Source organism: Camelus bactrianus, chromosome X, assembly GCF_048773025.1.
Source record: "Camelus bactrianus isolate YW-2024 breed Bactrian camel chromosome X, ASM4877302v1, whole genome shotgun sequence".
Classification (NCBI taxonomy): Eukaryota; Metazoa; Chordata; class Mammalia; order Artiodactyla; family Camelidae; genus Camelus; species Camelus bactrianus.
Window position 1 is genome coordinate 115690509 of NC_133575.1, and position 18149 is coordinate 115708657.

Below are 18149 nucleotides of genomic sequence, written 5' to 3' on the forward strand. Positions count from 1 at the left end.
AGCCTAAATGTCCATCGACAGATGACTGGTAAAGCAGTGTGGTATACTTATACAATGGAATACTACTCAGCCATAAAAACTGACAACACCACCATTTGCAGCAACATGGATGCTCCTGGAGAATGTCATTCTAAGTGAAGTAAGCCAGAAAGAGAAAGAAAAATACCATATGAGATCGCTCATATGTGGAATCTTAAAAAAATCAAAAACAAAAACACACAAACAAAGCATAAATACAAAACAGAAACAGACTCATAGACATAGAATAGAAACTTGTGGTTGCCAAGGGGGCGGAGGGTGGGAAGGGATAGACTGGGATTTCAAAATGTAGAATAGATAAACAAGATTATACTGTATAGCACAGGGAAATATACACAAGATCTTATGGTAGCTCACAGAGAAAAAAATGTGATAATGAATATGTATATGTTCATGTATGACTGAAAAATTGTGCTCTACACTGGAACCTGACACAGCATTGTAAAATGATTATAAATCAATAAAGAATTTTAAAAATTACGTAAGACCTCTAAAATGAAAATGTCAAACATTACTGAGAGAAATTAAAGGAGAATAAAATGAACTGAGAAATATATGATGTTCATCATTTAGAAGATTTCATATTATAAAGATTTTTTTTTAAATTCCTCAATTTAATGTACAGACTCAAGTCAAGACCAATTCCAGATTGTATTAGAAAATGATAAGATGATTATAAAATTATGTAGAAATGCAAAGGGCCAAAAATAGTAAAGATACTCTTTAAGAAGAACAAAGCTGGAAAATAATACTGCCAGATATAAAATTTATCAATATAAAGTAATTAAGATTAGTAAGTAATAAGGTAAGTGGCATTTATCATGAGAATGAAGGATGGTTTAAACATGTGAAAATCAATCAATGTAATTCTCCATATTAACAAACTAAAAAAGAAAAGCCCTATAATCAACTCAATTGACATAGGAATGCCTTTGAAAAATCGCAATATTCATTCTTGGTAAAAACTTTCATCAAACCAGAGAAGAGAACTTTCTGAATTTGATACAGCACATCTAAGAAAAACTTACACCAAACATCATACTTCACAGTGAAAGACTGGAAGCTTTCTTCCTAAGATCAAAAACAAGACAATGGTGTCTGCTTTCATCCTTTCTGTTCAACATTCTATGTGTGGTCTAGTCGGTACACTAAGGCAAGAGAAAAAAGGCATCCATATTGCACAGGAATAATTAAAATTTTCTTCTCATATGACATAATCATCTGGGTGTATAATCTGAGGAAATCTTTTTTTAAAAGTTATTTGGAATTCCATTTCTGGTATGAAAGTATGATGAGCTCTGCAGACCTGCTCCTCAGTGAAACTTGTGAAATTTATTTTAAAAACAACCATTTAAAGTTTCTGGAAATAGTCCTAAGTGCATGAAACAAAAGAAAAATAAACTATTCTTTCAAGAAAATCTATTAAAACCCCATATGGAAAATCCAGAGTCCAAGACCTGTTCCTACCCTGAAGGAAACTACTCCAGAGTAGAGCAGCCAAGTAGGAACGCAGGGCTCTCTGTTCTCCCAGAGCCGATTTGCAGGGCCATCTTCCTGGGAAGGGCAAGATACCAGTATTTCTCATCTTAAAGCAAGCTACCTATTGCTGTGGCTAAATTCTAGGCAAGTTTGAGAGGAAGGACATCCCTTCATCCTCCTGGCCCCCACTCATGGAATTTGGACTCGAACTTGGGCATGGCACTGCTGAGAGTACTGTGGTCTCAAGTGTCCTTGATCTAGCTCATGGGGCAGTGATCCATGCTGGCAAAGCCAAGTTGAGGAGACCTGGGGCTGCTGCCATCTTCCCCCTGCTAAGCACTCAGCAACTAAAGTTGGAGTGTCCCTCATAGAAATCCAGAACCAAAGCCATGACTCAGAGGTTTTGTCCTACTGATTCCTGCTTTTGTATTCCATCATTATTGTTAGCTCTTTTTTCTTTTCTAGTTTTTTAAGGTGAAGGCTTGGGGCCTTGATTTTATGTTAATCTTTTCTAACATAACTATCTAGTATAACCTACATCAAGGCATATCATAATCAAGTTGCTGAAAACCAGTGACAAAAAGAAAATACTAAAATAAGCCAGAGGAAAAAAAGACACATGCTAAGGAACAAAGATAAGAATGATAGTAGACTTCTCACTGGAAATAATTCAAGGTAAAAGACAGTGAAGCAACATTTTTAAAATAAAGGAAAAATTATTAACTTGGAATTCTTTATCCAGGGAGAATATCATTCAAAAATGAAGGCAAAATAACGATTTTCTCAGACATGATAAATCTGAAAAATTCATAAACAACAGACCTACTAAAAAAAGTTAAAGGAAGTTCCATTTAAGGAATATTAAAGGAAGTAAAAAAGAAAAATGACACTAAATATGGATCTACACAAGGGAATGAAGAACACCAGAAATAGTAACTATGTGAGTAAATATAAAGATTTTTAATTATTTTACTCTCCTTAAAGTGTAAATAATAACAGTATACTGTGGGGTTGATAAGGTATATAGAAATAAAATATATGACAATAATAGCACAAAGGTGAGAAGAGAAAAAATGAAAGTCTACTATTCTAAGAGTCTTACACTATATGTGAAATGTTGGAACAGTACTTGAAGGCAGACCATGATAGTTAAAAGATGTGCAGTATAACACTAATGCAATTATTAAAATAACAAGAGGTACAGCTGATAAGTCAATAAAAGAGGTAAAACTGAATAATAAAAAAGCATCAAAATAAGACAGAAAAAGAAAAACAGGGGGAACAAAGTACAGATGGGACAAATAGAAAACAAATAACAAGATGGAAGACTGAAACCCAATCATATCAATAATAACACTACATGTAACTGAAATTCAACAGTATATAAAACAGAATAGGCATCCTGATGAATGAGTATGATCTGTTCCAGAAATGCAAGGATGCAATGCTTTTTGCCCTTGTAATAGAAAGCCTCTCACCATATTGAGAGACTAAAAACAGAAAAACCAAACAATGATCTCAATATACCCAGAAAAAGCACTTGACAAAGTCAAATATCCATTCTTAATAAAAACTGGTGGCAAGCTAAAAACAGAAAGAATCTCACTCAATTTGATAAAGGACTTTATGCAGAAATTATGGTTAACATCACATTTAATGGTGAAAGATCAGAAACAAGGCAAGACTCTAATGACGTCTAATCAAAACCTTACTTTAGGTTCTAGCCAGTGTAATAGATGAGAAAAAGAAATAAAAGGCATCCAGAGTGGAAGGGAAGATATAAAACAACATGATTATCCATGTAGAAAATCTGATAGAATCTACCAAAAAGCTATTAGAACTAATAAGTGAGTTCAACAAGGTTGCAAGATATAAGATGGAAACAAACAATCAATTGTATTTCTATACACTAATGTGAAAACCAGATGCTAAAATTAAAAAATAATACCACTTATAAGGTCTTAGTGATAAATATAACCAAAAATATGTGAGACTTCTACACTGAAAACTGTAAAACATTGCAGAGAAAAATTGAAGAATCAATATTAAGATTTCAATCACCCCAAATTGATCTATATAGTCTATATAATCCCAGTCGAAATCCCATTGAGTTTTGTTTTTTAAGAAACTGACAAGATGATTCTAAAATTCACATGAGAAACTGAAGGATTTAGAACAGCCAAAACAAAATTGAAAAAGAAGAATAAGATTCAAGGATTTACACTACCCGACTTCAAGACTTATTATAAAGCAACAGTAATCAAGACAGTGTGGTACTGGTATCAAGATATATCAGAGCTTTTCAATCTCAGTACTATTGACATTTTGGGCCAGATAATTCTTTGTTGTGGGAGCTGTCCTATGCATCATACAATGCTTCTATCTACCAGAAACTAGTGGTATCTCTGTAGTTGTGACAAAACAGTCTCCAAACTTTGCCAAATGTCCCCTGGAGGAAAAACTGCCCCAGCTGAGACCACTGAGATAGACAACAGATCTGGAAGAGAACAGAGTCCAGAAACTGATCTACATATATATGATGAATGAATTTTTCATCAACAGTACAAACTCAATTCAATGCAGAAAGTATAGTCCTTTCAAAAAATAAATGGATATTTATAAGAAAAAAAAGTCAATCTATACCTTGTACTATGTTTATAAAAATTAACTCAAAATGGATCATGGACCTAAATGTAAATCTAAAGATATAAAACTTCCAGAAGAAAACAGGAGAAAATCTAATATCAGGTTAGGTAAAGATCTCTTAGATACAACATGTATGTATGATCCATAAAGAAAAGATAAAATAGAATTCATCACAATTAAGAACTTCTGCCCTTTGAAAGAATCAGTTATGAGAATGAAAAGATAAGCTACAGATTCAGTGAAATTTTTTGTAAATCACATTTCTAGCAATGGACTTCTATCTAGAATATACTTTTTAAACCTCTTTAATAAGAAAATAACAATTCAATGTAAAAATAGGTAAAAGGTTCAAACAGACAATTAAAGAATATATACAGATGGCAAATAAAACAGGAGAAGATGCTCAACAGTACTGGTCATTAGAGAAAGGGAAAATAAAACCACAATGAGCTACTACTACATAGCTTATAATAGCTAAAATTTAGAAGTCTGTTTATACCAAGTGTTGGCTAGGATACAGAGCACCTGGGACTCTCATACACTGCTGATTGGAATGTAAAATGGTACAATCACTTTGGAAAATCATTTGAGAGTTTCTTAAAAAGTTAAATTTATATCTACCATATGACCCAACCTTTCTACTCCTAGATATTTACCCAAGAGAAATGAAAGCATATGTCTATACAAAGACTTATACAAATGTTCATAGCCGCTTTATTTGTAATAGCCAAGAACTGTAAACAACCCAAATGTCCATCAACAAATGAATGGATAAACAAATTATGGTATTTTGCTACAATGGGATACTACTCAGCAGTAAAAAGTAATGAACTATTCATACATCCTATGACACTGATGAATCTCAAAATAACTATGCTAACTAAGGGACAAAAGAGTTTTTTAAAAAGGCTGGTGCTATATGATTTCATTTTTATAAAATTGTAAATATAGCAAATTGATCTCTAGTGACAGAAAGCAGTTTAGTAGTTGTTTGGGGATTGTGGGGTGGAGGTGGAGGCAGCGAGAAGTGGAAATGGATTACAAAGGGGCACTAGGAATCCTTTGAAGGTGATAGATATGTTCATTATCTTGACTGTGCTGATGATTACATAGATCTACACATTTATCAAGACTTATCAAATTGTACACTTTAAATATGTACAGTTTATTGTGTCAATTAAATACTTCAATAAAGATTTAAAGATAAAAAAACTATCTAGTATGTTTTCCTTAATTTAGAACTACTTTATATCATGCTTTTTATTTTGTTCAATTGAAAAAGTTTTAAATTTTCCTTTTGAGATCACTGACTTAGGTTTATTTATAAATATATTATTTAGTTCCCAAGTACTTGGAGATTTTCCAGATACATCTGTTTTTGATGTCTAATTTTATTTCTTTTGGCCAGAGAACCTATTTTGTATGTTGTGAATTCTTTTAATTTTTTTACAACACAGAATATGGTCTATCTTGGTAAATGTACACACTTGAGAAGAATGTGTATTCTGCTGCTATTTGTTGGCGTGTTCTATAAATGCCAATTAAATCAAGCTGGTTGACGGTGTGGTTCCTCTTTCTGCTACCTTTACTTATTTTCTGTCTACTTATTATATTTGTTATTGAGAGAGGAGTGTTAAAATTTATAACTATAATTATAGATCATCTCTTTCTCCTTTTAGTTTCCTGCCTTTGCTCCACATCTATGGTTAGGTACATAAATACTTAGGATTGTAATGTACTCTTGATGAATTGACCCCTTCATTAAAAAATGGACTTCTTTGTTTCCAATAATAGTTTTGCTCTTATATTTATTTTTTCTGATATTAAAATAGCTATTTCAAACTTCATTTGATGAGCATTAGCATGGTGCATCTTTTTCCATCCTTTTACTTTTAACCTATTTATGGCTTTATATTTAAAATGGGTTTCTCTCAGGGTGAAATTTCAGGGCTTTCTTTTTTATCCAATTTGACCATCTCTTCCTTTAAATAGATGTTTAAATTATTTATATTTAATGTGATGGTTGATATGGCTGCAATTGGTTTTCCATATGTTTCATCTATTCTTTGTTACTTTTTCTTTTTTTCTGCCTTCCTATTATTCTTATTATACATTTTTATAAGCTTTCTTGCTTTATTAGCTATAGTTTTTAAGTTCTATAGTACACATCCTTAATTTATTACAATCTACCTACAAGTAATTTTATAGAATATCAAGCACAGTATATTTCCATTTCATTTTCTGGTCTTTGTGCTATTGTTTTCATATATTTTCTATAAATATATATAGAAATATAGAATATATATATATATATATCAAGCCACATAATACAATGTTATTATTTTTGCTTTAAGTAGTTATTATTATTTAAATAGATTTAGAAAAAAAAACCTATTTTATATTTACCCACATATTTTCCATTTTGGTTGCTCTTCCTTCCTTTTTATAGATCCATATTTCTATCTGGAATCATTATTCTTCTGCCTGACACATTTCCCTTAATATTCCTTGCAGTACAGATCTGCTAGCAATGAATTTTTAAGCTTCTATGTGTCTGAAAATGTTTTATTTTATCTATGCTTTTAAAATATATTGTCTCTGGTACAAAATTCTAGATTGACTTCTTTTTTCTTTTTTTTTTTTTTTAGAAATTTTAAGTTGTTGCTAACTATCTTCTTACTTGCTTGTTTCTGACAAGAAGACTGCTGTCTTTCTAAAATTTTCCCTTTGTTTGTAAATGTTCTGTTTCACTCTGCTTTTTAAGATTTTCTGTTTATCACTAGTTCTAAGCAATTTGATCATTTCCTTTGGTGTAATTTTCTTCATGTTTCTTGTTCATTGAGCTTGGTATGGGGGGATTATAATTTTCATCCAATTTAGGATATTTTTACTAGTTTTTCTTCAAATACATTTTCTGCTCTCTCTTCAGATAATCCAGTTACACTTATATTAGGTCATTTGAAGTTATCCCACAGTGCGCTGATGTCCTGTTCACTTTTTCAGTCTTTTTTCCTCTGTGTACTGATCTGTTTTTTCAGTCTTTTTCCCATTGTGTTTCAGTTTTGCTATTTCACCATTGTTATCTTCAAGCTCATTAATCCTCTCCTTCTTCAGTGTCTAATCTGCTGTTAGTCCCATCTGGTATATATTTCACCTCAGATATTGTGTTTTTTTATGCCTAGAAATTCAATTTGGTTCTTTCCTTTAACTTACATGTCTCTACTCAACATGCTCATGTATTTTCCTATACTTTTGAACATGTGGAATTTAAATATATCTGTTTTAATGTCCTTATCTACTAATTCTTTCATCTGGGTCATTTATGAATCTGTTTTTATTGATTGATTATTCTGCCTTTTTGGGTTGTATTTTGTTGCCTCTTTGCATGCTTGGTAGTTTTTTACTAGACACCAGCTATTGTAAATTTTACCTTGTCAGATACTAGGTATTTTTTGTACTGCTTGTAAATATTCTTAAACTTTGTTCTGAGATAATGTTAAGTTACTTGAAAACAGTTTGATGCTTTTGAAGCTTACTTTCAAGCTTTGTTAGGTGGGACCAGAGAAGACTTTGTTTGGGGATGATTTTGTCACACCACTGAAGCCATATCCTTCTGAGTAGGCTACCTCAGTCCTTGTATGTTAGAAGTTTTTCCACTCTGGTTGATAGGAACACAAATTATTCCCAACCCTGTTATTCCACTTGCTATTATCCAGTGGCCCTTTCCTCAACCTTGGGTTGTTTCCACACATGAATGAGTTAAGCAGTACTTACCTGAAAGTTTGAGGGAAATCCTCTGCAGATTTCTGGATCTCTCTCTCTCTCTGCCCAACTCTGTCTTTTCCATTGCAGCTCTAGCTTCTACTCTGCCCTACAAATTGTAGACCTCTTAGCCACCCCGAATTCAAAACTCTTTCTCATCAACTGATGGAGTCTCCCAGGAAGTATGTGGATTCTCCCTCCCTTTACTGCAGCCTGAAATTTATCCAGGCAGTAAGCTGGTACAATAATAGGGATCAGCTTGTTTGCTTCCCTTATTTCAAGGATCACTGTCTTGTGCTGTCTTTGTTCAGTTTCTGAAAACTACTATATACTATATTTGTTCATTTCTTAGTTGCTTTTTAAGACAATAAATCTCATTCCTGTTACTACATGATAGCCAGAGCAAAGGGCTCCACACATATTTTTTATGGGTACTTAAACTCTACATCTCTACAGCTAATTAATTTCAACCTTCATCCCCTACCTTCTTTGTTACAACTCCAAAAGAAACATAATAAAACAAAATAATACTGTTCCTTCTCCAATGTCCCTAGTTTAGAAAATAGCACCACCCAGTCATCCAAGCCAGAAGCCTAGAAGTTATGCTTTCCTCCTCCCTTTTCCTCTAATCCATAATTTAATCAGTCACCAAATTCTCTATATTCCCACAGTTATTAACTTCATCTTGGACAACTGCAATTGGTTTGTGACTGGTCTTTTCTTCCTCCAATACTGCCCTACTCCATTATTTATACTGAAGCAAAAGCCATATAGCTTTCATCTAAAAGCAAACAACACCCACCAAAAAAAAAAAAAACCATGCAAACATATCTTTAACTTTACTTAATAACGGAGTTTACTATATTGGTGCAGTTATAGTAATTCCAACATTATTTTATACTGTAGAATTGAGCAAATTAGTAAACCAGTGAAGAATATTGTGTTGGACTGGAATTAGTGGTATCAGCATAAACTCATTACACATGTACATATACATATGTGTCTATATTTACACAAACATTTGTATAGATATGTATATATGTGTATGTATATGAATATATACAGGTGTATATATGTATATATATAATTTTCTACTTTCTCAATTCTGTTCACTGAAAGATTCTAGAAACAATGATACTCAGTAGCAATGAAAATACCTAACACACGGAAGTTGGATTTTAAATATAATTTCCCACCAAAAAAGATACCATTTCTTCTTGGAAAAAAAAATGACTGATTCCAAGGCTGAATAAGGGAGAGTACAAGTTAAGGATGAAATATACTGTTATGCCATAAAATCAAAAAGTTCTTCAAAAAAATAAGAACATATCAAAAGCCATCTTGAATAGGCTCGCACTAAGTAAATATGGGAAATTATGAGCAAAAATTCTAATCAAAATAGATAATAATCAATAATAACATTAATGGATTAAAATTCATTGAATAAAATAAGAATCCATCAGTTCATGCTAATTGTTACCTAACTAATTAAAGAGAAGGAAAGGGTTTTCTTAGAATAGAATAGAATAGAATAAACGTAAATGACTGGCAAAAGTGACTATGGACTACAGATTAGAAAATAGTGTTATGTCAGGTCACAATTTCTGAATTAATTTTATAAATTAATTTCTTTTTCTGAGGAAATACACACTGAAGTATTTAAAGATAAAACATTATGATATATGCAACTAATTCTCAAATGGTTCAGGAAAAAATTAAATATACATACATTTGCATCTTCCCTTTCAGTATAGCCAATGAAGTTTTATAACACATTACTTCATTGTGATCATATTGCTGGTCATACTAAACTAAGATCCAATCTAGCCAGCAGACTTCTCCTATTTGAAATATCAGGCTGACATGTGCTCAGCATTTTTAGAACAAGGGCATGTTTCCCATCTGTTCCTGGGCCACACCTGCCAGGTGTGGGATTGGTATCAATCCAGGGAAGGATTGGTATTTTATTACTAACGTTGGCTTGGCCAAACATTGTGAGATAATACACTATATGCATTTACCTAAGTGAAATTCAGAACCTTCTAAAACCAGACTAGAGATTGACCATTGAAATGAAGGATTCAAATTAATTTCCAGTGTTCAGAGGGAAGAAACTTTCACTAACCTCATTGGTCAATAGACTACTGAACGCACCTCCTTAAGAATCTTTTTAGATGACAATAGTTAAGACGATCTTAAAGTAGTAACTGACCTCCAAGCCCAGGTCGAAGCCGGTTGTCATAGCCATCCAGAAGACGATCCAGGATTCTGGTGAAGATAGTGATGTTGTCAGTGCTGTCGTCAGGAATATCTGGAGCATGCTTAGGAGAGAGTCTGAGACAGTGGAAGAAAAAGAGACAAAAAATAATAGTTCTTAATAGCAAATAATTACATGTCTAAACAATAATTCAAGAAAATGTCAATCAATATACTGGTCCAATTAAATACCTTTGTATTAACCAAACCAGCAAACACTTCCTGTTTGTCACAATGACTGCCTGTGACCAGACAGTGGTCAATCACTATACTTAAACTCTTATTTCAGCATTGGCATGAGCTTTATCAAATGTATGGTCCAGCCCCAACCCAGCAGGGGAGAAACACCAGTAGAAATCTTGGACAGGATGTCTATAGGTATAGGACCTGGCATAAAGTTGGTTTATCAAATTTTGTTTCATGAAAAAAAGGGCCTCAAAAGAAAAAAAAGAAAATCTTATTAAGAACTTAACCCTCTTGTAGCCTAGAGAAACATAGGTTCACAGAACAACAGAGGCATAAAAAACCCTTAAATTGCATGTAGTCTACCTACCTCTTACCCTGTGGAGACAGAACAACAAAGCAATAACAGTCAATTAAATGTTAAGGCTACCGGGTCTCTTAAGAGATTCCCTAATCTCTCTTATTTCATACATGGGGAAATAAGTTCAGAGAATACACCAAATTTGCCCATAGTCATATTGCTTATAAGACTGAAATAGGAATATAATCCAAACTTTCTGATTTTCTAAAGCCCATCAGCTACCTCCTGTTTAGCTAGTGTGGATGCCTTCTGAAAGCCTTTGCAAGAAGTAGTCACTTTACTAATCACCTAATCAGGTCCAGGCTGTGACTAATGCTTTCACTTTGTGAGGAGGAACTTGGTGTAGTTGGACAGGAATGGAAATAAAGAATGGCCCTGGGTAGTTTAGGAGGAAAAGGGATATAGCGAAGGAAATGGCTGTTGCTAAGGGTCAAGAAGCACAGTGCATAATCAAGTAATAAACTAGAAGTCAGGAATCTGACATCCTATTGCCAGCTGTATTCATGATTTAGAGTAGACCATTAAGCAAATTATGATACTGTATCTCTATAGGTGTCAGTTTTATCCATTCTTATGTTGGCCCCAGAAGGTTGCCATTAATATATATATATACTATTCCTAGCATCTAGTTAATCAGGGCAATAAAAGACATAGGGTAACAGTTGAGAAGGAATCTTGAGAGGTAGTCAATATGTCTTCCCACTAACAATTCTCCTTCGTGGTGGCAAAGGTCTACAGGATAGTAGGAACATCTGAATTGAGTAATTCTTACTCTAAACTGCCACTCCCTAGCTGGTAAACTTTGAAAAATCATTTTGAGCCCCAATTTCCTTAACTCATAAACCTAATTCAATTCACGTAATCATTCAATGATTTTTTAGAAAAAACAAAGCAAAAAAATAAAATAAAATAAAATAAAACAAGGTGAGTAATCTTCCCCCTGCTTACAGGTTTGCTGAGATAATCAAATGATAGAATAGATAAACATACAAGGAGAAAGGGAACTAGTCTTAAAGAGTCTGGAGACATGCATTTGACTTTATTACTTGAGTGACTTTGGGCAAATTATATAACACCTCTAGTGTTAGGTTTCTCATCTTTAAAAATAAAATAACTTCACAGATATATTGTTTTAATATTAAACAACACATTAAAACTTCCAGACTTAAATAATGCTTAATATCTAGAAGTAATAAAAGTTTGTTTTTTTCTTTTTTATAATAGTAGTTTATACATTCAAATGCATTATTCAAATTTAAATAGTCACAACAAAATATTGGCACCTCCACCAGCCAAAGCCATAAAGAAAGCTTTGGCCAAGAGACACTGGAACCCAGTGAAGAGTTGAGATGATTGGCTGGTTTAGTGAAAAGAGTACCAGAAGTGATACAGATACCTCATTTGGAAGTGGGAAGTAAAAAGGGAACTGTAGTGCAGAGCTAACAAACTGACATCAATATGCTGAAGAGATAAATACAGGCACCCTGTCAGGTCTTGGCTCACATTTGGCTCAGTCATCAATATTCTGAGTTCACCTTACATGGGCTATGGGGAGAGAGGCTGTGGGAGCTCAATAGAGTTTGTGAAAATTTCTTTCTCATTTTCCCTTAACTCTCCCTGTGGAGAATCTTGACCCTGGTCAGCCTAATTTGATTTCTGGGAAATAGGTCTATGAATTGAATGAAAAGCCATTTCATGGATTACTGGAAGGGGATAAAAAGGAGAATCCTCACAGAGTCATAGATGAGCTATAAAGGGCTTCAGAGATTATCTACTCCAAGTGGATTCATAGACGGTAATTCTAAAACCCCTGAATGTAATTTTAACCACAGAGTGTTAATGGAAAAGCTAAAATTTGGATCCATAATTCCAAAATACTAGACCAATATACTGTGCTGCCACTCTTACTAAAATAACAATTTCCATGACAGTGCATTTCCATCCCTTGCTGACTCTGTGTTGACATGTTAGCAGCATTCTTCACTAATAACTTTTAAACTTTTATGTCAAAAATCAATGCTAAATATCACTCCAAAATAATTTTCAATAGATTTCTGTATAATTTTGCACTTGATTACTGGTGAAGTTTTCTCCTGATGTGTGTTAAATTATTGCATGGGGAGCTGGAAGCTGGTTTAATCTAGAGCCCAAGTGAGAACTCTCTCTTCTTAAATAACTGAACTGCAACAAGCTGAAGATTCTGTAGTTTGTGCTCATCCAAAGTAGTTTGAGAAACAACAAATAATCATTGTATGCCAGGATTATGGAGGACCCTAGAGATCATATAATTATTTCCCTTCATGTTAAAGATGGAGACTTAAAACACCAACAAGAGAAAGGAATTCTTCAAAGTCACATGGTTATTAGCTTGATGAGATTGATGCAATAACCATGTTCATTTTGCCTTATATCTATCATTACTGGCTAGACTAAATATGATATTAGTAATCCATCATTTAAGCATGAAAATGATGTTACTAATAAACTATCTGTACGTTAGGCAAATTTAGTCATTTTTCTAGTCCTATAAAGATTCTAGTGGCAAATCCACAGAACTAGGGTCAAATGAACAGTTTTAGTCCTGATTCTGCCACTAACTAATCATGTGAACTATTTCCTTGCATGTAAAATAGGGATAATTCCCCAACTTATGAAGCTTTGGGGAGAAATAAGTAAATAAGATAATAAACATAAAATTGCTTTGTAAATGGTAAAGCTCAATATACATTAAGAGTTGATCATTCCTTTTTCCCCAAACTCCTAAAAATGTAATGAGACACCTTCAAAAGAGATGCACTTTCATGCTATGGGAAAAGTTAAGCTCACTGAGCAATTAAATTCAGGATGTTGGCAGTAATAGTATTAGTTCAATCACATTGAGGAAGGACCCTGGTGTGTTTATGTCAGGGGGAAGCAGAAGAGGCTCAGATATGGAGTTGCTGATGCAGTTCATAAAACAACCCAAAGAGAGGGGAAATTTACTTCATTACAAGGATGGCATTCTCCCTAATAATGTATATCTCTGGGAAAGAACAGATTTTTAAAAATAAATAATTATTGTGCAGAAGGTGATGTCAGCAAGATGGAGGGCTAGGAAGTCCCAAAGTCCCTTCCACACACACACAAAACCCCCAAGAACAATAAATAAACAACTACAAACTGAAGAAAGCCAAGGGAAAGCTCTAAACAACAAAGAAGCAGCAGCAAAAAATTGAGGAGCTTAAAAATCAAGGATGGCCACATAGAAAAGTATAGGAAACATGTTACCTGTGTCATCCCATCTCAGTTAAGACCTGCTCCACACCTAGCAGAATCACCCCTGATGAAGTTTATCACACAGGGAGAAGGAGGGCAGAGAACCCCAGGAAGCCTCACTATTTTGGACATTTGCAGCTTTTGCTAAAGAGATCTCACACAGTCTTTACTGATGCTGAACCCAGCTGATAGAATAGCATGGAGTGGCCCCCTCTGGATCTCTACTTCCAGGGTGGAGCTGTCACTAAGGTGAGACTTGCCCTCAGGGTACCTAGTTGCTGATGTGCCCCACTCTCAGGAATCAGGTACCATAGTACCTTACTGTATAAGAAACTGGAGTTGCCACTGCTTTTCACCCATTCCTGACCCCAGGTCAAGGCTTCGCCCAACCATTACCAGGGAAGCCTCTTCTGCCCCGGCCTATCCCCCTGGGTTACAAGTCACACTTTGGCTGCCATTTTCTAGGCTTTGCTGCTGCTGCCCTAATTCCCACCCACAAGGTTCCAGGTCAAAGCTCTGATTCATCATTGCCAGGGGTGCTACCATTGACCTGAGCCCCACCCCTTGGGTCTCAAGCCACTCTTAGACCTCCATTATCAGGGCCCTGATGCTGCCATCCTGGGCCCCACCCACTGCATTCCAGGTCCCGGCTCTGGGCTTTCATTGCAAGGGATACTGCTGCTGCCCTGAGCCACACTCCCCTCATTCCAGGTCAAGACTCTTAATTGTCATTGCTGAGATAGGCTCTCACTGTCCTAAATCCTGCCTGTCCTCTAGATTCCAGGTTGTGGCTCTGACCCATCATTGCTGAGACCAGGCTACCTCTACTTTGAGCTCCACCCTCCAGTCCCAGATCAAGGCTCTGAACCATCATTGCCAGGGGTGTTACCACTGACCTGAGTCCCCACTCAGGTTTCAGGCTGGGGCTCTGACCCATCATAGCTAGGACTAGGCAGCCACTGCCCTGAGCCCAATCCACTTGGTTCCAGTTCATACCTCTGACTGTCATTGTCAGCACTGTGCTGCCACTGCTCTATGCCCAAGTTCCTGGATCTCAACCAGAGTTATGTTACTGCTATCCTGGAACTTCCCTCTGTGGCCAGAATTGAAACTTTGACCTACCAACTCCAGACTATGCTACTACTGCATCCTAGCCCCTGGGCCCAAGCCACCACTGTACCTTGTCATCCCAGAGTCTGTTCCACTGCTGCATTCTGGCCCCTCCCTAACAGCCAGAGTCACAGTGGTGACTCCCTGAGACCCAAGAACTGATTCCATGGGATAGCTACGCATGCCCACACCCTAGACACCAGTACTATAGCTGCAGCAAGTGTGTCCCATGACCCAGGTGCTATGTTAATTCCATGTGCAACTGATCCTAGGACATTGGCTCCAACACTTCTCTGAGGACTCTATGTGTCAGCATGTCAGACCAGGCACTGAGAAGGATCTGTTCAGTTAGAACATCCTCCTATGAACAAAAAAACAACGGGGATAGGGGAACAGGAAGACCTCAGAAGCCTTAGCCTCTGAAGATTCCAATAGCCTTACCTACCACTACCACCTGCAGGTCCTCTGCAGCCTTGGCCACAGAAGACCCCCATAGTCTGACCAATGGCAACCTCTGCCAATGGAGCAGCATGGTGACTACAGCACTGTGCCTTCCCCAAAACCAAGGATGCTGTATCCCACCCAGCTGGTGCCCCTTAAAGCCACCTCCAGGTGAAAGTCTTTTACTACTGTAGCCAGTCAGAAAAGAATGAAAGACGTGATTGCACTCTCAAATGCACAGACATCAATGCAAACCCATTAGAAACATGAAAAAGTAAGGAGATGTGATACCACCAAAGGAACAAAATAATACTCCAGTAACTGACCCCAAAGAAGTGGAGATCTGTGAGTTATCTGAAAAAGAATTCAAAATAATGATTTTAAGCAAGCTCAAGTGAACACAGATAGACAAATCAATGAATTCTGGAAAACAACGCATGAGCAAAATGAGAAAGAATTCAATAAAGAAACAAATTAAAAAAAAAAACAGAAGTCCTGAAGATTAATGATACAATGAATAAAATGAAAAAAAAATGCAACAGACAGCTTCAAAAGTAGGCTCAATCAGATCTCTTGATATTATCTAATCAGAGGAGAATAAAAAATTAGAATAAAAAAATGAAGAAAGCCTGTGTTAAGTATGGGACATGATTAAAAGAAACAATATTTGCATTATGGGAGTCCTTGAAAGAGGAGAGAAAGGGACAGAAATCTTTAGAAAGAAATAATGACTGAAAACTCTCCAAGTCTGGGGAGAGATATGGTCATCCAGGTAAAGAAAGTTCAAAGATCCCCAGACAGACTCAACTTTAAGACATCTTCTCTGAAACACATTATAATCAAGCTCTCAAAAAATCAAAGACAGAGAACCTTGAAAGCAGAAAGAGAAAAAACAATCACCACATACAAAGGAATCCTGATAAGGCTCTCAGAAGATTTCCCAGCAGAAATCTTGCAGGCCTGGAGAGACTGGGATGATATATTCAAAGTGCTAAAAAAAAAAAAAAAATACTGTCAACCAGGACCATTTTACCCAGCAAAGCTGTCATTCAGAAATGAAGGAGAGATAAAGACTTACATAGGCAAACAAAAGCTGAGGAAATTCATAACCACTAGACTTGTCCTACAAGACATGCTAAAGGGTGTTCTTCAAGCTAAAAGAAAAGATGCTAATTAGTACTGTGAAAACATATGAAAGTATAAAATTCACTGGTAAACAGGAAAGGATTTAGACTTATTACCACTGAATATGTTAGCTGTGGGCTTGTTGTACACGACCTTTATTATGTTAAGGGGCATAATAAAAAGAGCTGGCTCTTTGAAAAGATAAACAAAATTGGCAAGCTTTAGCCAGGTTAACTAAGAAAACAAGAGAGAAGACTTAAATAAATATAATCAGAAATAAAAGAGGAGACATTACAAATGATAGCACAGAAATACAAAGAATTATGAGACTATAATTATATGTCAACAAACTGGATAACTGGGAAGAAATGGATAATTTCCTGGAAACATATGATATACCAAGAATGAATCATGAAGAAATAGAAAGTCTAAGCAAATCTATAATAAGTAAGGAGATTGACTCAGTAATCAAAAAACTCCCAACACAGAGAAGCCCAGATGGTTTCACTGGGGAATTCCTCCAGACATCTAAAGAAGAATTAACACCAATCCTTCTCAAACTGTTCCAAAAATTTCAAGAGGGAACACTTCCAAATTCATTTTATAAAGCCAGCATTACCCTGATATCAAAGCCAAATAAGGCACTATAAGAAAATGAAATTACAGATCAATATCCCTGATAAATACAGATGTAAAATTCTCAACAAAATACAAAACAGTAGACAAACAACAAGGTCCTACTGTATAGCACAGAGGATTGTATTCAATATCCTGTAATAAATCATAGTGGAAAAGAATATGAGAAAGAATATGTATATATATATACACATATATATAACTGAATCACTTTGCTGTACACTAGAAACTGACACACATTGTAAATCAATTATACTTCAATAAAAATTAAATGCAGAAGAAGATCTGACTACTGCATGTTGTGAATGATTAAATAACAAGGTACTAGACCTTAGGGATATGATTTCATATGTGAACATAAGCAGATATATCCCAACTTAAAATGGATTGTATTCCAAAATTTGCAAAGATTTAAAGGTACATTCTTCTTTTGAAACAATGATATAAAAGTTAACTAGTCTTCCAAGCAAGGCTACACAAGTCTTTATTTCTCATAATTAATAGCTGAATGTTTGTAACCATATTGCCAATGCATGAGCACTATATCAGCAACATTTCTGGTTAGGTGGACTTTCATAGGCCAGTGTGAGAACCACTTACAGCACTGCCTATGTGGAGAAAAGAATTATGACACAAAAGGAGGGGAAACTACAGTACTAGGAATATTCCCTTCCCCACTATTATTTACTCTCTATATCACACTGATGGTGATGACCAAAGCAAGGAGCTGGTCACCAGCTCAAATCTCTCAATCAGTTCTGGTGCCTGGTATCCCTAAAATGGAGAGTCCTGACAGTCATCAACTTAACCAAGAGATCATATTTAGCATCAGTATTACTGAGACAGCCTTGCCTCT

General features: G+C 35.3%; 1 protein-coding gene across 1 annotated transcript in view; it reads right to left on the bottom strand.

Moving 5' to 3' along the window:
- The window catches only part of GABRA3 (gamma-aminobutyric acid type A receptor subunit alpha3), a 237812-nt gene that overhangs the window by 114548 nt on the left and 105115 nt on the right, over positions 1-18149 (bottom strand). Inside the window, exon 3 of the mRNA XM_010956353.3 lies at positions 10139-10260. Coding sequence (XP_010954655.1) covers positions 10139-10260 — 122 coding nt within the window. The remainder of the gene's footprint in view (positions 1-10138; positions 10261-18149) is intronic.